The sequence below is a fragment of the Bidens hawaiensis genome, unplaced genomic scaffold (genome assembly GCF_021521415.1).
Source record: "Bidens hawaiensis isolate Kalapana, Puna unplaced genomic scaffold, B.hawaiensis_p1.1 tig00006635_1, whole genome shotgun sequence".
Lineage (NCBI taxonomy): Eukaryota > Viridiplantae > Streptophyta > Magnoliopsida > Asterales > Asteraceae > Bidens > Bidens hawaiensis.
In genome coordinates, this window is record NW_027491449.1 from 686,018 (window position 1) to 708,570 (window position 22,553).

The 22,553-nt window shown below is 37.3% G+C and overlaps 2 protein-coding genes and 1 pseudogene across 2 annotated transcripts; 1 reads left to right on the forward strand and 2 right to left on the reverse strand.

The window, feature by feature from the left end:
- The first annotated feature begins 67 nt into the window (after positions 1 to 67).
- Positions 68 to 3,019, forward strand: LOC143633248 (polyamine oxidase 2-like). The gene is made up of 10 exons (XM_077101590.1): positions 68 to 159; positions 222 to 335; positions 422 to 510; positions 1,249 to 1,362; positions 1,433 to 1,520; positions 1,596 to 1,681; positions 1,768 to 1,870; positions 1,959 to 2,056; positions 2,142 to 2,571; positions 2,652 to 3,019. The coding sequence occupies exons 2-10, from the start codon at positions 237 to 239 to the stop codon at positions 2,958 to 2,960; spliced, it is 1,416 nt and encodes a 471-aa protein (XP_076957705.1). The 5' UTR covers positions 68 to 159; positions 222 to 236; the 3' UTR covers positions 2,961 to 3,019.
- A 41-nt stretch (positions 3,020 to 3,060) lies between these two features.
- LOC143633247 (pentatricopeptide repeat-containing protein At5g08305 pseudogene) lies at positions 3,061 to 4,700 on the reverse strand (annotated as a pseudogene).
- Positions 4,701 to 5,391: 691 nt separating this feature from the next.
- On the reverse strand, positions 5,392 to 8,156 carry LOC143633240 (membrane-associated progesterone-binding protein 4-like). The gene is made up of 8 exons (XM_077101580.1): positions 7,931 to 8,156; positions 7,732 to 7,808; positions 6,991 to 7,062; positions 6,663 to 6,700; positions 6,455 to 6,498; positions 6,297 to 6,343; positions 6,037 to 6,211; positions 5,392 to 5,785 (listed from the first exon to the last, which is right to left on the reverse strand). The coding sequence occupies exons 1-8, from the start codon at positions 8,045 to 8,047 to the stop codon at positions 5,618 to 5,620; spliced, it is 738 nt and encodes a 245-aa protein (XP_076957695.1). The 5' UTR covers positions 8,048 to 8,156; the 3' UTR covers positions 5,392 to 5,617.
- Positions 8,157 to 22,553: the final 14,397 nt, after the last annotated feature.

A 22,553-nucleotide genomic window follows, 5' to 3' on the forward strand; every position in this document is an offset into this window, starting at 1 on the left:
ATCAACATAAAGCCACGCAATTCTTGTGTCTATATCACTTCTTCTTCCCTATAAAAATTAACCAAATATCCATACCATTGTCACAGGTCATAAAAAAATCTATAAATCTGCATCATCATCTTCATTCATATATCAATTAACATTTGAACCAGTTTTAAGGTTTGTATGTATTAATAATATTTCACACATGAACTGGGCTAACACTTTTTTTTTAAATGTAGCATCTTGTTGTAAACATGAAAACAAGGCATTTGGGCTCACCGTCTGTGATCGTGATCGGTGGTGGGATTGCGGGTATAGCTGCGGCTCGTGCTCTCCATGATGCTTCATTTCAGGTATGTTATTAATTGTCTTGATCATATGTAAAAGGGGATATGCTAGTAGTGTTAGTGTGTTACTGATGATCAGTTTACATATTCAGGTTGTTTTACTCGAGTCTCGTGAGAGAATTGGTGGCCGGACGTGTACCGATTACTCGTTTGGCTTTCCTGTAGATTTAGGGGCATCATGGTGAGTGGTCATGTTATAGATCCTTGATTTATTTACATACACTTGTTTGTAGGGGTATTGGTTCAATATGGGTTTTGAGCAAAGTGGGTTCGGGTCAAATTGAGTCATTTTGAAAAAAAGAAACATCAATTTGGCTTGCTCTTGGAGGCGGGTTAAAATGAGTTGCTTTTAGAAAAAAAGTACCAATAAAGGGTTACAAGCTATATTTTCTTATGATGGTTAGTGGCGGAGAAGGAGGTGGCAGGCGGTGGTGCCATGGGAATGGAGATAGTGGCAGTGTCAGTGCCAATGATAGTGGAGTGTCGGTGGTGGCGATGGTTTAGGGTTTCGTGTCGGCAATAAGTAGGTGGTGGAGACAAACAATAGTCATGAGTGGCAGACTGGCAGTAACCCATTTGGCCCTTTTAAGTTAACAAGTTTACAATAGTTGCCCGTTTTGACTTGTTGACTAATTTAAGTAAACAAAATCGACCCGTTGACTAATTTAAGTAGGCCAAATTAACCCGTTGATTGATTTGAAATGACTCAAATGAACTCTATCTACAATTTGTTTTTGCCTAAATCAACTCATTCTTTGAATAATGGGTCATGATCGCCACATATACATGTATGTAGGTATATACCCAAGTCCCAAACCCTATTTATAGACAAGTACACTCTGCTATGATTGGGATTACACTGGGTATGTTTGTTGTTGTTGTTGTTGCTATATGTAACTATATGCTTATGGTATTGCAGGTTGCATGGTGTTTGCAAAGAGAATCCCTTGGCTCCCCTCATCGGAAGACTTGGATTGCCTTTATATCGTACAAGCGGTGACAACTCGGTGTTGTATGACCATGACTTGGAGAGGTAAGTTCATTTCTAATATTAAAGTTAAGTTTTTAAAAAATTCATTGTTATAGATGTATTCTTTCTTCAGTTATGCCTTATATGACAAGGATGGGAATCAAGTTCCTCAAGAACTGGTCTCACAGGTCGGGGAAACATTTGAAATCATATTAGAAGAGGTATTGTAGGCTACAAGCGCGGTATTTAGTACAAGCAGTACCTTTTGTTTGACTCGTTGAGTGAATTTTGTGCAGACGAATAAAGTTAGAGAAGAATTTACTGAAGACTCGTCTATACACCGGGCATTGTCAATTGTGTTTGAAAGAAACCCAAAACTAAGGTTAATAACTTGAATTAAACTACCATGATGACCTATGTAAAGAGATAAATAATCATGAGAAAATGTAAAAGCTTTCATTTTTCCAGGCTGGAGGGGCTTGCTCATAATGTGTTACAGTGGTACTTGTGTAGAATGGAAGGCTGGTTTGCTGCTGATGCTGATACCATCTCTCTTAAATGTTGGGACAAGGTTTGTTTTTGTTTTGTTTTTTATCTTCATTTCTTTAAGGTGGTTAGAAGTGTTGTCTTACGTCTTATTTATGTTACCTGATGTACAGGAAGTGTTACTTCCAGGCGGGCATGGACTCATGGTCCGGGGTTACCAACCGGTCTTAAACACGCTTGCCAAAGGCCTCCATATTTGCTTGGGGCACAGGTAAAGAAAAATGTTTCTATATGACTATATCATTATATGTGTTTGCGTGCATTTCTTATATGCGATATGTTAATTATTTTTAAAGGGTAAAGAAGATAACGAGGCGAACTAATGGTGTGAAGGTCACGGTTGAAAACGGTAGAACATTCTTTGCGGATGCGGCCATAGTGGCTGTCCCGCTAGGTGTTTTAAAGTCGAACACAATCAGTTTCGAGCCGAGACTACCCGAATGGAAGGAAGAAGCCATAGCCGACCTTGGAATTGGAATCGAGAACAAGATAGCTTTGCATTTCGACAAAGTGTTTTGGCCAAATGTAGAGTTTTTAGGAGTGGTGGCGGAAACCTCGTACGGATGCAGTTACTTCCTTAATCTTCACAAAGCCACGGGTCACCCGGTACTCGTTTACATGCCTGCAGGCCAACTGGCAAGAGACATTGAGAAAATGTCGGATGAGGCTGCAGCTAGTTTTGCTTTTATGCAACTTAAGAAAATTCTCCCTGATGCTTCCGACCCGGTAACATACATTAGAAAACCGATTTTCAAATGTGCTAGACCGTAGAGTTTTAATTTTTTTTGGTGTCTTGTTTTATGCAGATCCAGTATCTGGTATCTCATTGGGGCACTGATGTAAATACACTAGGTTCATATAGCAATGATAAAGTCGGGAAACCGCATGAGCTATATGACAAGCTAAGGATCCCGGTGGATAATTTATTTTTTGCAGGAGAAGCAACAAGTACTGACTACCCAGGGTCGGTACACGGGGCCTACTCGACCGGATTAATGGCTGCAGAAGAGTGCAGAATGCGGGTTCTTGAACGATATGGCGAGTTGGATCTTTTCCAGCCCGTTATGGGTGAAGATTCCTCTGCCTCCGTGCCATTGTTGATTTCTCGTATGTAAATAACTAGTAGTGTATAGTTCAATGCTAATATATATAATATAAACTTAATGTTTTTCTATTGCCAAAAGTATCCGATTACAAATCTACAATATTAAACATTTAATCATGTTGTGACATTTCAAAATCTGCATCGGTTAATTGTTTAGCTATAAAATTCATCATGTTGTATATTTGTTCAAACTGAGGATGAGTTTTATCATGAGCTATGAACCTGTGCGTCGACCCGAGAACCTCCACGAAGCTCCATCCGGGTGATTTCTTCACGCCTCTGTTTTCCATTGCTTCTCTCAAAGTTCTGGCTTTATCCCATCTCTTAATAACCGCATAAACGTTTGATAAACCGACATATCTCCCGTCATGATCGGGTTCTAGTTCTAGAAGCTTCTTTCCCGCTATTTCAGCAAGATCAAGATTCCTATGGTTGATGCAGCCATTGAAAAGAGCTCCTAACATGGAAGCTGTCGGTTCCATTGGCATTTGAGTTAAAAAAGTGTACGCCTCCATGAGTTTTCCTGCTCGTGCTAATGCATCCATCATGCAAGCATAATGTTCAGTTTTAGGGTTCATATTGTTATCGGTAAGACACTTAAAATAGTGCCACGCTTCATTTACTAAACCGCCATGAGCACAAGAGCTTAGTATGCATAAGTAGGTGATCTCATCAGGGGTAATACCGGCATTCTGCATTTCAGTAAACATGTCAAGTGATTCATGAACGAACCCGTGTGTAGCAAGTCCACCGATCATTGCATTCCATATTAAAACATCGGTTTGCTTCATGGAAGCCTCACGAAACACGGCCAGTGCCTTATCTATCGCTCCACATTTAGCATACATATCCACAAGTGAAGTTCTTAAAACCAAAGTTAAAGTTATTCTCTTATCGGTAATGTAACGATGCATCACTATCCCTTGATCAAGTGCACCTAAACGAGCACAAGCACCCAACACACTCACCATGGTCACCTCATTCGCACTGATTCCTGATCCATGCATCTTTTGGAAAATATCTAGTGCCTCATAATACTCACCATTCCTAACATATCCATCAATCATCGAGCTCCACGACACCACATCACGCTCCGGCATTAAATCAAAAACTTCCCTTGCCAACACCACTTCCCTACACTTAACATAACAATCCAACATCGAGTTCCACGAAACCAGATTCTTCTTGGGCATTTCATCGAACAGTTGGCGTGCATACTTTGCGTCCTTAAAAGAACCCGCGAAATGAATCAACGAATTCTTAACAAACCTATCCGCCTCAAACCCGTCTCTAACAACCCGCCCGTGGACCGATAACCCAAGCCGGACTTCCTGTAAATGCGACGCGGCCTTCGTTAAGAACGGATAAGTTAAATGATTAGGGGCAACACCCGTCCGCAACATTTCAATGAAAACAGATATCGATTTGTTCGGGTTTCGGGTTTTTGAGTAACCCCTAATGATGGTGTTCCAGTTGAATACAGTAGGGTTAGGAAGCTGAAGAAAAATGGTGTATGCATAGTCCATGTTATTGGAAGAAGTTGCGGCAAAAGTTAAGAATCTTGATGTGAATGCGTCTTCTTGAATCAATGGAATCCCAAATGTAATAATGATTGAATGCATTTGTTTGAATTCACATAGTGATTTGCAGTGTTCTAGTAAGGTGATTAGATTGCCATTTTTGCATAATAATGCAGCATTCAACATTGGATGTCTTTAGCAATAGTTGGTTTCGCGCTTTCGTTAGTATGTATAAACACTAACTATAAATATCTAAAAATAATTATACATGTATTGTATGCAAATAGATAGTCAAAGTAAGCCGAGCTTTAACTTAGAAAGGCTACTCATGAGTCAAGTTTGGGTTTTGAAATTGAATTTGAAACGAGTTGGGGTGGAAGAGTCGAGTTGTTCGTAATCTACTCGAAATTGGTTCGTTAAAAACTTGAATTAAGCCTACCTTAAACAAGCTTGGCCCTGAGCTTGAGCTAAAAATTAAGCTTGTTTAATAAATGAACCCAAGCCCAGGCTACACTGGTCAAGCTCAAGGGCCTATTGTTTATCAAACTTTATAATAATTGTTATTATATAAAAAAAATTATGATAAAATGGTAAATAGTATGTTTTATGTTAAACATATCTAATATTATTTCACTCATAGCATAAACTATTGGTAGGGTTTAGAAAGGGTGTGATGAAAACGAATATTGTCTTGTCTCGATCCCAAAAGATAGAGATTGTTCCTGCTAAGACCTTCGGTACCAAAAGCTTTGTAAAATAGTTCAGAAAAAAATAATATACAAATGAAGTTTGAGGTGATCGAGCTTGCAAAACTACTCATCAGACAAACTCGAGTTTAGGCATACTCAGTCTCGCCTTTTACACCCCAGAGATGCTAGTTACAATTTAGCCATTTTACATAAGTTTTATTACATAAAAAGTTCATTCAACACAAGTTAAATGCAACATAACCCCAAATTCAAACCATTTTTGTTTTAAATGCTTTTATAGATATAACTATTTGACTATTAATAATGAAGTGTGGTCTTCCAATAACATCAAAATACAAATTAAGGAACTTTAGACTAAAAAGTTTCCTATTAGCATATAAATTATCAAAAGTTGCAAAATATAAACCCTCGTCTTGTTGATAATCGTATCACAACAATTAAAGACGACAAGCTTTGGATAAGAAATCACATCCTTCATAAACTTCTAAACCCGGTTGGTCCAAATCCGTTTCATTGTAACACGCACAACGTTTGCTCATTTTTCCTGTTATTGCTATTTCTAGTGGTCTCTGAACAAGCCGCGGGTATCCAAGGTCACACCACACCTGCCACACACACATCAAGGCACAAAGTTACCACTTTTGTGACTATTGACTTTTAGAGTCAAAGAAACAAGCTATAAATTTTCTATAGCTATATAATCTTTGTATACTAAACACATTTTGTGACTAATATCTGCATTCGAGTTGCTAACAAAAACGAATAAGCAAACACTTCGGGATTACTGCTGTCATATATCCATATAACTTTGAATTACGAATGAGCTATGTTTGACCTCAAAAGTCAAAAAAAATACCTCAGAACCCTCATCCTGGCTCCATTTGGAATTGCATCCAGGTACTTTGGCTTCTTCCTCCTTTTGCTTTTCAATTAACTGAGCACCTCTTGCAGCCTTTGCTTCTACTCCTTTAAGATATTTTGTGGGCTTCCCTTCACTGTCATAATATCTGCCAACTAGCTTGCCAACGGGTCTGTTGATTAGCCAATAAAATAATGACATTAATTACCTATATGTTTCACTTTTAAACCATAATACAAAAATGGTTTTGCACTTACATGTATGTCCTTATATAGAAATCTCTCCGTTCAACTACACTCTTCACCTATAAAATAAAGATGGAATGTCAAACTTTTCATTATCATGCAGATATGATTCATTATGACAATCATTAAAAAACCATTATCAGTAAATTAGGAAGCTAAACATTAATTACCTCGGTGCTAGATAAACCAACCAAAGAATCCGTAAGTCCGTCTCCTGAATCCATTAAATGATAAAAACCAACGATAATATATGTAAGTTCACGATGAAAAATTCTTTTGGAACTTGTTACTCAGATTATGCAAAATGCATCTTTTTCTATTATATGCAAATCAGCATCCCAAAAAAGTGCGTTGTTTGACAAGAACTGAAAAATGTACCTGTGAAGTTTCCGGAGACAAATGCTCTGGAAGCTTCTCTGGAAAAGAAAAGATAGAAGCAATGAACGTTAGTATAAGATAAAAAAGATGGATAATGTAAACTGCATTTTTGTGATTAAGATCGCTTTCAGTCAAATAGTCAAATGACTTTTTAATCATTAGAATTTAGAACTCTTGAGTTAGGTCAATCTAGTTTAGCTTGCGAACCTTATTGACATGAGGTGACGAAAGAGTAACACCTATACAAGGTTGCTAAGGTTTTATTTAAACTACTAATGTAAATTCTTTGATAGATGCATTTGAAAATAATAAGGAAAAAGAATAAAACCTTCCGGCAAAGTGATTGTAGCCACCTCCCTTGCCATAATGAGATTTCCCTTTTGTCACATCAAACACTGACCTGATATTCCACACATGAAAGAAAAGGAATATATTTAAACCCGATTCACCAGTGTTTGGCATCTACGCATACATTCCATAGACCTAATTACCAATGTCCCAGAAATAAAAAGTAAAAAAAAAGTCATGACATATCATGATGCCGTTTCCTTTAGCTAGCATTTAGAAGTTGGTCATCTACTAATCTTGGACACTAATCCTTACTTCCATTTATTTCACTAAAAATTTAACTGTCAAATTAACTATTTCAATCATAATTGACTCAATTAAATTAAAAACAAAAAAAAGTATCCTTCAATGAATAAGGGATATATAACATAAGTAAAAGTATTGTAAGCAATAATTAAAGTAATACAGAAAACATAACGGTAGATATACAGTTGCTGCACACGTCTAGTTTCAACTTACCAATTGAGCATGTTCCCGTGCTCATCCACCACTGATAAATCATTCTTTAATCATCAGTAATGAAATATACCATCCATCAAATTTAATTACCGAACATTCGGCCATACATCTAGTTTCAAACTAAACAATGATATAGACAAGCTATAACATCAGATGCATACAATTACCAATATTCCAGCCCAAACCCAAACCGAGCTATAATAACAATATCCGGAATTTGAATGAAACAGAAAGAAAAGGGTGTGTAAGTAAAGGCGAGTACCCGAGAATTCCTAACAAGATTGGCAAGTGATCATGGGTCCCATTGTATATAGCCAAATCTTCAAATGTAAATAATCTCTGCTAAATTGAAATATATTGAAATGATCCCAATGGTGAGTCAAATTAAGTTGAAATATAGAAAAACAAACAAGCATATGATATGAATGAGACTGAAATAATAAAATAGAAGTTATACATACAAGGGATGAAGGTGAAACAGATGCAGGGAAACGAAAGGTGAATGGATATAATGCGAAGAATAGCGAAATCAGAGCGATTATGATGGCGATTCCAACGAAAGGCGAAACCACCCTCATGTTTCTAGGGTTTGAATGGTTTATTACTAACAAGTCCAAGTCCAACGCTTTTTGTCAGATCCAACTGCAAGACCATCGAGTTTCAGGTGACATTTGCAGCCAACAACGTTGAACTTGAAAGGGTTGGTTCATTTTGAATTCAGATGGGAAGGATGATGTACTTTTTGATAATCCCAATTCATTTAAGAATGTTAACTTAAAAAATAATAACAGCTACAATACTAATCTACATAAACAATGGTTTATAATAACAAAGAAAAGAACCTAAAAACTACAACAAAAGAATCAAAATCAAGAACAAAATAATAACAGCATATACCAACAAATACTTATAACAGCAAAAGAAAACATCAAATAATAACAACAAAATATAAATAAGCAAATACTTATAACGTCTTATAATCGAAAATTAGCAAATACGAACAAAAAATAGCAACAAACACCTATAAAAATAAACCTAATCATAACAACAAATTGGTTCTCACCGTTTTCATGTTAAGAATAAAATGTATTTGATCATGTTTCATCCAACTAAACCATACTATTTAAACCTGGTTTTATTACATTAAACTAGTTAACACGTATGGAGTGTGCGCTTGTTTGAGTCTATTATAATGTTACCACAAGAGTTTCAAGTGAACGGTGGGCGCCCCCATAACAGGGTAGCACACTTGGTAGCAGGGTCCAAGGGGAGGTAATCCCTTTCAGGTTGAAGGGACGGCCCCCCTTGTTAGAGCCGAGCTTTTCATTTTGATTATTTTTGTTATATTAAAAGTTCATTATAAAATAAATTATGGAATTTGTCACTTACTATCATAAGTTAAAATATGGGCCAGATTTTAATGAAATTCAAAATTTAAAATGGTAACTGCGAAAGACAAATGAATCGGGGGCACATTATCGAGATTTCAAAACCCCTTATCAAGGTGCCCGAGACCACCATTCAAAAGTCCTTCATTTTGGATATTTCCCTTATTGATCATGTCCTTAGCGTATCTATTGTTATCGTCAAGAATATCCCTCATAGTTATCGTTTGGCTCTCTCGTAAACGGTGAAAACAACACTCTATAAAGTGGTTGCCCAACCAGTATCTTTTGATCCGTGGATTAGGTTGTTACTTCTTTCTTGCTGCACTTTACAAGTGTTCAGACCTAAAAATAAACAAGAAAGCAGGTATGGGAATAGGAAAGCTTTGAAACATCGTTCAATATTGAGTTCTCTATCCACATGTGAGAAGATAACGGTGTTGCCATATTAATTAAAAATTTGTTAATGGTTCTGGTTCGGTTTCTTATGCCAATGAGGCATTGATATTCAAAAGGAGAGGAATCTTGGCAGCAATAACATTAGGCAGTGTCTTCAAAAAGTTGCATATGGTCATTTTACAACATCAATAAAGGTGTTATGCTCGTTTGATGTCGCCCCATACAATAGTGATACCACAAAGGTTTTAGAGGATAAACACCTATACAAGCAACCTCCATCTATGTCGAGCATGACATATTGATGGAGGCCCAAGTATTGAAGAACGGGCCATGTTATATTTGGAGGCCCATGATTGTGCTTCCAAAGGTGGCCCACGAAAATGGCATAACTTGACCCATAAAGATCTGTTTCAAGCCCATTACCAGTCAAATCGAAGCTTGAAACGAGGAGCACGTTGTGGAAAACAGCCTACGATGGTTTGGCCCTTGTCCGAAGCCCAAAAACGCCTTCTAAATAAAGTTATGGGCATTTTATTGTTTTTTCAGCAGTTTTTGCATTTTTCTTTTTGGGTTTGTGTTTGGCCCATGGCCTTTTTTGGGCCCATTTCGTATTAGAAACTCTATTTATATATTTCTTATGTAATTTGGAGAGACAGACTTGAATTTTGATAATAATTATTTTTCTCTTCACTTTCCCTGACCTTTGGGTGGGATTTGGGGGTTTTTAAAAGATCATCACGGGAATTCACTGAATCAACGTGACTCGATCTCCGTTATCGTTTTACCGTTGCATCACATATTCTAAGCCTCATCTGTTGGCAGAGGTTGATAGTGTCCTTGGTTGCATTAAATCATTTCCTAAAACAACTTCGTGTGAGAGGGACGTTTGACGGCGCAACACATTTTGGATGCTCTTTGTGGAGAAGGGTCCACTATTGCCACTAACATCATTGGTGCTATCACTGCAGTGGTTAATTTATGGTTAGGAAGGAGATGTACGTCGACTTTGGCAGAGTTTGTTATGTTTGCTCCTCTTACACCGTTTTTAAAACTCGACAACAAGATTCGACCGATTGCAGTGGGTATTATATGGAAGCATCTGGTTTTTAAGGTTGCTATGAAAGGTGTTGGTAAAGAAATGACCAAATACCTTAGTAATTTCTAATTTGGAGTCGGCATAGCAGGTGACGTTGAAGCCATATTACATAGTGCGAACATGGTATTGAGTGAGCTCCACACTGATGGGTCACTTGCAATGCTTACAGTGGATTTTTCAAATGCATTTAATATTGTGGATAGTTGAACTTTAATTCACAAGGTAAGGATCAAGTGCCCTCTATTTCCTTGTAGGCAAAATTTTTATACGGGGCAACCATCAAGATTGTATCTTGGAGATGATCACATTTGTTCCACCACGAGGGTTCAACAAGGATACCCTTAAAAGGTGTTGGTAAAGAAATGACCAAATACCTTATTAATTTCCAGTTTGGAGTTGGCGTATTGGGTAACACTGAAGCCATATTACATAGTGCCAACAGGGCATTAAGCGAGCTCCACACTGATGGGTCACTTGCAATGCTTACAGTGGATTTTTTCAAATGCATTTAATATTGTGGATAGATGAGCTTTACTTCACAAGGTAAGGATCAAGTGCCCTTCTATTTCCTTGTAGGCAGAATTGTTATACGGGCAACCATCAAGATTGTATCTTGGAGATGATCACATTTGGTCCACCACGAGGGTTCAACAAGGAGACCCATTAGGAAAACTTCTTTTTCCCCTTGTTTTGTACCCCATATTGCATCAGATTCGAGACAATTGCAAGCTTATTCTTCATGCTTGGTATCTTAATGATGAGACTGTCATTGGAGATTCAGAGGAGGTGGCTAGAGTGTTAGATATCTTTAAGGTAACAGGTCCAACTTTGGGTCTTGGGGGTGAAGCTTCTTGGGGGAGTCGTTAACAAAGACACCTAGTTTATTAAGGGGTTTGCAAAGAAGAGAGCTACTAATTATGTTGATTGATGCGTCTTCTCCCAACACTTGGTGACCCATAGAGTGAGCCACCTTTGCTTTGATCATGTATGGGCATTGCCAAACTTTTCTTTGGCTTGAGGACATGTCAACCTATACACATGATGGAGGCAATGTTGTTTATTGACATGAGATTGAACGAGGCGATTAAACACATTGTAGTTTGTGGAGGTCCTTTTTTTGGAGACCTCCAATGGCAACTTGCTTCCTTACCCATTAAGAATGGGGGTTTGGAGTTGTATTCATCAGTAGAGGCTTCATTCTATGCTTTTGTGGCTTCGAGGGCCCAATCGTGGGTGCTTCAGTACCACATTCTATGAGACAGTGGTATATGTGGTATGGATTTTGATTATTCTTATGCTTTGGCTTGTCTTTGTGATATGATTCCATCCTTTGATTTTAGCGTTTTTGCTAACAAGGAAACTGCCCCCAAAAGCCCAACATGCACTGGCTAGTGCTTTTTTTTAGTAAAATTGCTCACGACTTGGAAACACACTTAGCATGACATGTAGACAAAAAGCCGTTTTTGAGAGTCTACGAGTACCACATGCTCAAGATTTTCTTCTTGCCATCACTATAGATGGGTTAGGCCAACATATGTCCCATGTGTAGTTACGTACTATCCTTAAGTATCGTCTCATGAATCCCCTTTTCCTGGTTGATGAAATATGCCATGTTTGTCGCAAGGCATGTTAAAACTCGTATAGGGAGCACACAATACATTGTAGAGAGCTCTTCGAGTTTAAGTATTGACACAATCTGGTTAGGGATGTACCCTTTGACATATTTAGGTCTGTTGGGATTTCTGTTAAGAAAGAAGCTCATATGAATTTCTTGACTATCCCTTTGGATGGGTATTCAACTCTTCGCCTGACTGGATGGGGAAAACATGCATTTGCGGATCTAACATGGGTTTCCCCATTGATGGGCTTGGGGAGTATTGGCGTTATGGCCAGGTAGACTGCTCAAAAAGCCGTTTCATGCAAGGTAGTCTATTAGTAGTTAACTTGTCGACTAGTTTGAAAGGTCAAATAGTTGTTGCAAGTAGATCTTAGTCAACGACTAGTTTACATTCCCGATACGAGTATTTTATTAGTAATTAACTCGTCGTGATTAGTTTACCTGGTTTACATTACCAATACGAGTAGTCTATTAGTAGTTAACTTGTCGTAACTAGTTTACCTTGTTTACATTCCCAGTACGAGTAGATTAGTATTTAACTCGTGGTTAGTTTATCTGATTTACATTACCATTACGAGTAGTTTATATGTAGTTAACTCGTCGAGACTAGTTTACATTTCCAATGCGAGTAGTTAATTAGCAATTAACTCGTCGGGATTAGTTAACCTGATTTACATTACCTATACGAATAGTTTATATGTAGTTAATACTTCGCGACTGGTTTACATTTCAAATACGAGTAGTTTATTAGTAGTTAACTCATCGCGACTAGTTTAACATTACAATCTACTCGTTGCAACTCGTTTTAGCGATATTCCGATTTATTTTATAAATAAACAAAAATATATAAAAATATTATTTAATCCCTAATTTTTATGTATTTTTTAAAAAAATATTATGCCATGTATTTATTTTCGTGATCCCTAATTTTTATATCATGTAACATGCGATTGAATTCTATATCTACGATTATTGGTTCTGTTCAATTTTTTTTGAAAGTTGTATCATTTTTTAATTATTTTAGTCTAGTTAATGGTATATATTATATTTACAAATAAAATAGTATAAAAAAGTTCATAAAATTAAACTAGAAATTTAATTACTAATAAAATTTTAAATTATTACATTTGTTTAGGTGCTGTTTGTTTTTGAAGACAAAAATTGTCTGCAATCTGATTTCATCTAATTTAGTGTCTGCAACTGAAGATGTGGTCTGAAGGTCTGCAATCTGAAAATATAATACTGTTTATTTTATAAACTGGATATCGTCTGCATAAGCTGAAAAGTAGTTACCTATCATATATATTACAGTAGATAAAAGTCATTTACATTTGTAGACTGCTAAAATAATTAGTAGTGATGTACGAACTATGGAAATATGTAAGGCCCCAAACCCGGTGACCCTACTTTAGCGTCGGATTTACTCATAAACACAGTTCTTCAAATCAGAGTTTATTAAAACTTTTCGCGGAATATAAAACATCAATCATTTGTTAGAAAACATTAAATCTTTTCTTTGATACCATAACACAAAACTTTATATTTAAAACATCTTTACTTCTTTCTTCAGATGCCAGCCGTTCAATCCATGCCGTGTGTCATCCTCATGCTAACTCTATAATCAGCTCACCTGCGTGCATACTAAAAGTCAGCTACGCTGAGTGAGTTCTAGTTAATCGAACGCCATACAATACATACACATACACACATATCCGTAGATACATATCCATACTTCACTAGTTACCCTTCTGTTCTACATACATACTTGCTACCATACATACATACATATCTACAATCACTAACCTCAGTCTACCGAGAGTACGTTCATAGTTCACCGTCTATACCTGTACTCAAGGTCGTGAACACGTACAAGGTTCGCAGTCCTTACCTATGTTCACCATTTATGGTACGTACAAGGATCGCGGTCCTTCCCTATACCATAGTACATCCACAACACGTACAAGGTTCGCAGTCCTTCCCTATGTTGCAACCTAATTCATAGCACGTACGAGGTTCGCAGTCCTCCCCTATGCTACAAAATCATCACGTATAAGGTTCACAGTCCTTTCCTATGCTGAAATACATCCACAACACATACAAGGTTCGCAGTCCTTCCCTATGTTGCAACCTAATTCATAGCACGTACGAGGTTCGCAGTCCTCCCCTATGCTACAAAATCAGCACGTATAAGGTTCACAGTCCTTTCCTATGCTGAAATACATCCACAACACGTACAAGGTTCGCAGTCCTTCCCTATGTTGCAACCTAATTCATAGCACGTACGAGGTTCGCAGTCCTCCCCTATGCTACAAATACAACACGTATAAGGTTCACAGTCCTTTCCTATGCTGACGCCTATCTACATTACGTATAAGGTTCGCAGTCCTTATCTACGTTTACATATATCATCTACTTCACGTATAAGGCTCGCAGTCCTTAACTACGCCATTACCAGCCGAGTCTATGTCCGACAGAAGCTAGAGGGATTTGCCATCCTAACTTACTATGTCGAACGTAGAACTCACATGCCATTCGTGTACCTATATACACATACTTACATTATAACATAAGAACACTCTAGGCATTCTTTACCTCATTCATTTAACAACCATACCCCTTGTCGTTACGTGCAATATCCGAAGATCGTTCACGCCCCGACAAGTATTCATTTGAAATATTCATACATCTTCGATATATAATATTCGTACCTTTATTTTTAACCTGACAGTACGCGCAATATCCGAAGATCGTTCGCGTACCGACAAACAATCATTCATATCTATCACACATATCACATATGACATACACTTATCACTTAGGATAAATGTATTAACAACACATCGAGTATGCACACAGCCCCGAAAACATAACAAGGAATGGGGCTAGAAACTCACCTGAACACGGTTACGTTCACCGTTAATCGTAATCCCTTTCTTCAGTTGTGCACGGCTAACTGTATAACAAGTATACGTATCAAACAACTATCACTACTCATATCATCTTTCCAGTCTTAACTACTACCCACAACGAACGGGGGTCCGGGGGCAGCGCCCCTGGCAGTGGGGTCTAGGGGCGGCAGCCCCTAGCAGGGTCCAAGGGGCAGAGCCCCTGGCTGGGGTCGAGCTGCCAGGTCAGCTTGGAAAAATTTTATTTCCATTAACTGTCTTAACACATTTTTCATTAGATTTTTAATTTATTTTCTAATCGAACTTGACTTTAGGCGAAGTTAACCCTCGGGCGAACTTAGCTCTAGGCGAAGTTAACCTTAGGCGAACTTAGCTTTAGGCGAAGTTACCAGCTAGGCGAACTTAGCTTTACAGCGAAGTTGCCATCAGGCGAACTTGGCTTCAGGCGAAGTTGTCATCAGGCGAACTTGGCCTCAGGCGAAGTTACCAGTTAGGCGAACTTAACTTTACAGCGAAGTTGCCATCAGGCGAACTTAGCTTGCAGGCGAAGTTCATCAGGCGAACTTAGCTTGCAGGCGAAGTTCATCGCTTTGAAGGCGAAGTTGCCCAGTTGCAGGCGAAGTTGTCCATATCAGCCGCTGTTCGGTTTATGTCCAGCATTTTGAGCGATTTTAACACCCTTGCTATGGTTCAATATCACCCACTACGCTTCCCGACCATTTTCGGTCGCTTATACACTAAAAAGCTTGGATCTTTAAACTTCAAAGATCAAGAATCATACCTTTTTGAGCTTGTTTGGATCTCGTTTAACTTGTTAACACACTAATCGCTCTCTCTCTCTCTCGGATCTGCCCGTTCCTCTCCTCGGCCCGGCGGCGGTGTAGATGGTGTGTGTGTTTTTGGAGTGTGTGTGTAGAAAGTAAGGAAATGAAGATATTTTTGGGTTTAGGGGATATTTATATCCCTGAAATCCCATGGACCTAAGGCCCATTCTCATTTAACCCGTCTCCATTAATCCAACACTAGCCCGACTCATACCAACTCCTACTCTATTATTTATTTCCTGACAACCCGAGTAAACTTTCCCTCTATTAGTAAGTAATATAATTAATATCACTTTGAAATTTCGGGATGTTACAAAATAGGTGGTGGTAGACAATTGTGGTAGGCGGTGAACTGTCACACCCTAAAAACCTTAACTTAACAGCGGAAGGCTTAATTTTGTTAATTTGGGCGGTGACAGACCCTGTTCAGCCAATCATATTCAAAATAATGAACCATTAGTTGGACTTTATTAAATATCAGTGTTTTACATGTGTCAAATATGCACGGTTCTATTTTAAATTACAAGTCCAACTATCATTCATTCAAACGCACAACACCATTTTCCCGAATCCTTCACAAAGCATCCATTTTCTTCATTTACCTGAAAAGTATGTTAAAATAATTTTGTCAACACGAATGTTGGTGAGTTTCTCAATTAAAAACTATGATGTAACAGTTCTCAACTTTACTCCCATTTATTCATCATTCTTTTCAATGATAAATTTCATTATTCACCATTCTTTTCAATGGGAATTTAATTTCCACTTTTCCAAACATAGCTATATATTTCTTAAACAAAACGTGTTAGTTATAAACGAGCAAAGAGTACAACACATGTATGACTATCATTATAATAAACTCGAAATATACAAAAATCAAAATATTCCCACCTTTTCAACCAGAGCGACTGGAAGAGTGGGGGGCGTCACCCCGATAGATCTACCAGTATTTTTAGGCCATTTCCCTAGGTTAACGGTTTTTCCTTTTATAATGACTCATCCCATTTAACACAATTTGTAAAATATAGAGCCCTTTTCTTTACATTCTTTTCCCCCAAAAACATTTATAAATCATTAAAACATTTAAAAGTGGGGATTTACGAGAAAACTCACCTTTGCCTTAGCTCAAATAACATTTATGTGTGATAATATGCCAATCAACGTCAAGATCTTATAATAGTCATCCAAATGATAACCGGATTCCTATGTTTAATACCAAGTATATCAACACATAAACATAGATACAAATGGAATCCTATTATAACTTAATTTATTTATCCTCACGTGTCTTATTTATTATAATTTTAATAACTAAATTATAAACTTTTATTGTTTAGGAAAAATCTCAACTGAATCGAATATTTTAAAATATCTTATAAATATATTGGAACACCATAGTTTCAAATAATCGTTGTAAAACTAATATATGATTTTGAAACTACACTTGGACGTTGTTTAATAAAAGTATATATAGTTATTTTAAAATACAATATTCTTTTATTAATAGACGAGTGTTTGAATTCTGACAAATATATTATATACCACTTTCTTAACAAAACATAATATAATCGTTATTATTATTTATACCGAAACGTGTTATATTAATATTCTTAATATAAAAACTTTGTTTCTATATTTTATATAAAAATTTACATTTTCTAAAAGTATATATTTATTTTTAATATTAATTGTGGTCACTATCCGGATAAACTATTTCAGTCCAAATATCGTGTTTATAAATATATACAAACGCACGGAATCGTCCAAGTCTCAGTTGTACCATTTTTACACTCGATATTATCTAGCAGTTTTCTAAATAATTACTAACATTTTGTCCAATTTATTTACGATAACAATATTTATACCAATCTCTCGTTATCCAATTCTTTCAACACTTAAAGATATAAACGATATACCTCCTCGGGTACGGTTCGAGTCTAGAAATCTGATCAAAACCCGCATGCAATGCGATCCGGATACATCAACGCGTTCGTTTTTGCGTCACGAACGTTTCTCCGATCTCGGATCGTCCGTACGACACCTCAAAACCATCTAAACATCTGATCATAGATCCCTTCGATGGAATCAAAGATCTATATGTTATGAAGGTTTACCGAAAATTTCAGCTTGATCCGATGGTCAGATCTCCGGGAATCTACATTTCTTTACACCTGCGTTTTCAAAATCCGCCCACCGAGCTGAACACTAAAACGGGTTTAGAAACCCAACTTAAGCAACTCCGATCTTCATCTCCACCGTTAAAAATGATTATTTATGGGTTATAAACCCTCTGTAAAAAATTCAAGATGATCGGACCGTTAGATCTTTAGTTATAGACCGATCTCTGCGGACATGCAAAACTATTACAATCTGTCCAGATTTTAAAATGAGTTTTTAACGAACTTAAGCTCATATTTAGGACAAACGGAGCTTACCATCGCGTTCGGGACGTCGAAAAATGGTTCCAGGTAGAAGACGGGCTTCGGCCGCCACCAGAACACCACGTCAGACCACCACCGGCCACCGCGAACCACCACCGGACCGCCGCCGGCCGCCGGCCACCTTGCCGGAATTCTCTAACCTCTCTCTACTCTCTCTCTCTAAAAATGCAGAAGTTTGATTTAAAATGAATATAAGGTGGGGTAACCCACCTTATATAGTCCGGTTTTAAACGCGTTTTGCGATCGTGTTTCGGTCTCTCGCTTTAACGAACCCGCTACTTCGAGTGACGTGGTATTTTCCAAATAAATTTCGTCAAAATACTTATTCTAATTCCGTTCTCGACTTAAGTTTGTCTCGTTAACTTATTATTTCCGTTAATAAGTTATTGACGATTGTTGCCCAATGTCGGTTCTGTGTTATTCCGAACATAATAAAACTAGTGTTGTTTTTCCCTAAAACAACTCATCCAAACTTATGGTGTCTATTTGATTTATTTTATATAAATGATAAACCTCAAATACGGAGATAATATCAACTTTTACAAGCTCATCGGTACATGTGTTTTAATGATCGTGTTTGAAAATACTAATTTGCATTTTCCCGCTTCGTTATAACTCAGAATTGAGCCACGTTTTCGCCTACGTTCTCGGTTTTTGATCCTATAAAATATTCAAATGGATTCACCCCTGGACACTTTCTCGAATGTCAGGTTGAATTTTCACACGTTTAATCGAATACGTTCGTTTCTCTGTCATTTATCACCGGAATTTCTTTATTCTGTCTCACTTCTCACATGTTTTACAATGTATATATTCCCTTCATTCTTAGCTTAAAATAATATATTTAACTTATGGGTCTTAGCCTTCACTTAATCCAGCCTAAACATGTCTTAATATCGTTTATGGAATATAATAATACTTTTTATTTTGCCGGGTATCACATGAACGGTGGGTGGTGGTGATGGACGGTTGTGGTGGTGGGTGGTGGACCGTGATGGTGGTCGACAATGGGTGGTGGTGGTGATAAACGGTGGTGGGGTGGTGGACTATAATGGTGGTGGATGGTTGTGGCGGGTGGTGGTGGCGGATGGTGGTGGCGGCAGACGGTGGGAGGTGGTGGTGGCGGGTGGTGGTAGGCGACGGACGATGGGTGGTGGTTGTGGCCAACGGGGGTGGTGGTAGGCGACGGACGATGGGTGGTGGTTGTGGCCAACGGGGGTGGTGGTAGGCGACGGACGATGGGTGGTGGTTGTGGCCAACGGGGGTGGTGGTGGTGATGGACGGTGGTGGTGGGTGGTTAACGGTGGTGGTGGCGGACGGTGGGTGGTGGTGGTGGTGGCGGCGGCAGACGGTGGTGGTAGGTGGTGGCGGCGGCGGACGGTGGTGGTGGGTGGTGGCGGCGACGGACGGTGGTGGTGGTGTTGGACATTGGGTGTTGGTACTTGGTATGATGCTAAGAAGTATGAAGATGTTGAAAAAAGCTTATTTTTTAAGACCATAAAAGCATTTTTCAAATCTTTTATTTTTTTAAAAACAAACAGTCTTCAAGAGTTTATGTCTGCGCGCCCGCAGACATAGGCTCCTTGCAGACCTTATAAGCAAAAACAAACACAATCTTAATCTTTGGAAACAAAGTTTACCTCTCTAAATTACATGATAATTACACTTGAATACAAATTTAATACACGAATTTTGAATGCATTTGAGTTGTTGTATGTTTTCGCATAAGGAAACTTCAACGGCTAAAAAGAGCGGATGGCCCAATGGTAATGATTCTTAGGGATCTAACCCGTAGGGTCTGTCCTTTTCCGTCTCCACCTAGAGGGCACATATCCTATTTTCTAAGCCACCTATTCTAACAATGAAACGAAAGGAAATCATTATCAGGTGGCACACATCCGACGAGTTAATTACTAATTAACTACTCATATTGTAAATGTAAACTAGTCTCGACGAGTTAACTACATATAAACTACTGGTAATGGTAATGTAAATCAGATAAACTAACCATGACGAGTTAAATACTAATTAACTACTCGCATTAAGAATGTAAACAAGGTAAACTAGTCACGACGAGATAACTACTAATAAACTACTCGTATTGGTAATGTAAACAAGGTAAACTTATCGCGACGAGTTAATTACTAATAAAATACTCGTATCGAGAATGTAAACTAGTCATTGACCAAGATCTACTTGTAATGACTATTTGAACTTTCAAACTAACCATTCCAGTTAGTATTTTGTAAAACTAACCGGTTATATGTATTTGGTAAACAAACACCTCGTCGTGGTTAGTTTGATAAATTACTCGTGTATCGAAAGGTTTTAAAATCTACTCGTTGCCACTAAAGGACATCTTATTTACTCGTGGGCGTTGATGACGAGACATACAACTTATTTAGTCGTGACGAGTAAATGATTAATAACTTGTTCGTTACAGTATGTTTAAAGACACGCGTCAAGTTTTAATTGATTATACAAACTATTCGTCACGACTAGTTTATAATACCTATTTTGGGAATTTCTTGCAAATGGCACATAAAACCTGAAAAAAACGGTTTCATAAACGCTTATTTTGGGAATTTTCCCAACATGTATTTGTATATTTTGTTTTTGATACTTTTGGTTTCCTTGCACCTGAAGCTGTGAAGCTACTTAACCGAGTCCAACGAGTCATGCATAGTAATGCCATAACTCCAAAATCTATCAATGCATTCTTCAAAATATTGAGTTTTACAATTCAAAAAAAGTCCGAGGCGCAACTTATTGCCTGTATGTCTGCTGTTTTGATGTAAACATTATATTTTATTAGAATGTCATATATATTGGAATTAAAAACAGGCAACTTACCAACCATAATCTACAAAAGGATTTCTCCGATTTAGGTTGCACACGCTGTTTCATTTGATTCTCTGATTCACACAATTTGCATACTAAAAACTTATTAAATTACTAAGTTTTATCTGGTTGAATTTTTGGTTGAACCGCCGAAAATCCCATATGAATATACTTAAATGACTCTTAAAAATTCAAGTTTTCAACTTCAAAATTCTCCAATAGGTTCAATTGCCTTAGTCGAACTATTTCATTTCTAAGTTTAGAATAAAACTTAAATTTGTTGAATAAAACATATTATGATAGACTCAACGGATTGATTGCAACTCGTGGTATTTGCATATTCATCTTGTAGATTTTATTTCAATGCATAAATTTACATACATAATTGTGATGAAAGTAACTCGGTTACTTATACACGAGAGAGAAAATGATTTCATCACATTATAAATATATTTAAATCAAAGAATGATGTGAGCATTTAATCAAGTGACCTAAACAAAGTCTCACATAATGTGAGTATCTAGCATTTAACTATAAGCAGGAAACGTATTAAGAATTCATCTAACAACTTCAATCATAATTGTTAATGATTTCATCACATTATAATATATTGAAACCAAATAATCATTGGCGTCTTCAATTATCAATGATAAACTTAATAAAGCATCTACTTTATGTTTAATTATTATATAAACACATGTAAAATTGTTACGAATATGAATTATTTCCGTAGAGATTAACCAAAAATCAACAACGACGCATTTGAACATTGTAAATTAAATTCTTTTGGAAACTACGCTTAATTTTATATCTTTATTAGAAAAAAAAAATATAACTAAAACCAAACATAATAATTCTTCAGAGAAACCATTAACAAATTTGAAATTATAGCTATTCTACCATCCTAATTTTTTTTTGTTTTGCTCTATATTTCACCCACAAGTAACCCAATGCGTTGATCCCCACAAGTGACCTAATGTGTTGATCTCATCGTAAGTCTTATTAACATATATCACTTGATATTCAAACGTTTAGTCTTTTCTATATCGCCAAATACACTAAAATCGGATCACACAAGAAACGTTCGTGTAGGCTTTTTTTCATCACAAATAATTTCACTTGTTTAGAAATGTCCAATAATTCTACAATCGATCGACATTTAACCACGGCTAGTCTATTAGTTTGCTCAAGCCCAAATAAAAAACATAATCGCAAGTAAAGGTACAAGCCGGGTTCTAGGTCCAAACCGGTTTTGGTGAAAAATAATCAAACCTAAAAAAATCGTTTTGGGTCGCATTAAAAACTGGTTCGCGTATACAAAATGATGGTTTTGTCGAGTTGAAACGAGTTTTGTGTTATATGGACGTTTTGGGCCACGAGATGGGGCACCGGTATCTAAACTGCTGTCCAGGGTTGGGACTTGGGTAGGAATTGATTTAAGTCAAACCAGTTTACTGTTTAAATCCGACCCGTTAAAAAAACACATCGGTACATCCCAAAAAACCGACCCGATCCGGATTCATAATAACAAACTTATTGCAGCAGCATCTTCCTTAAAATAATATAATCAATCG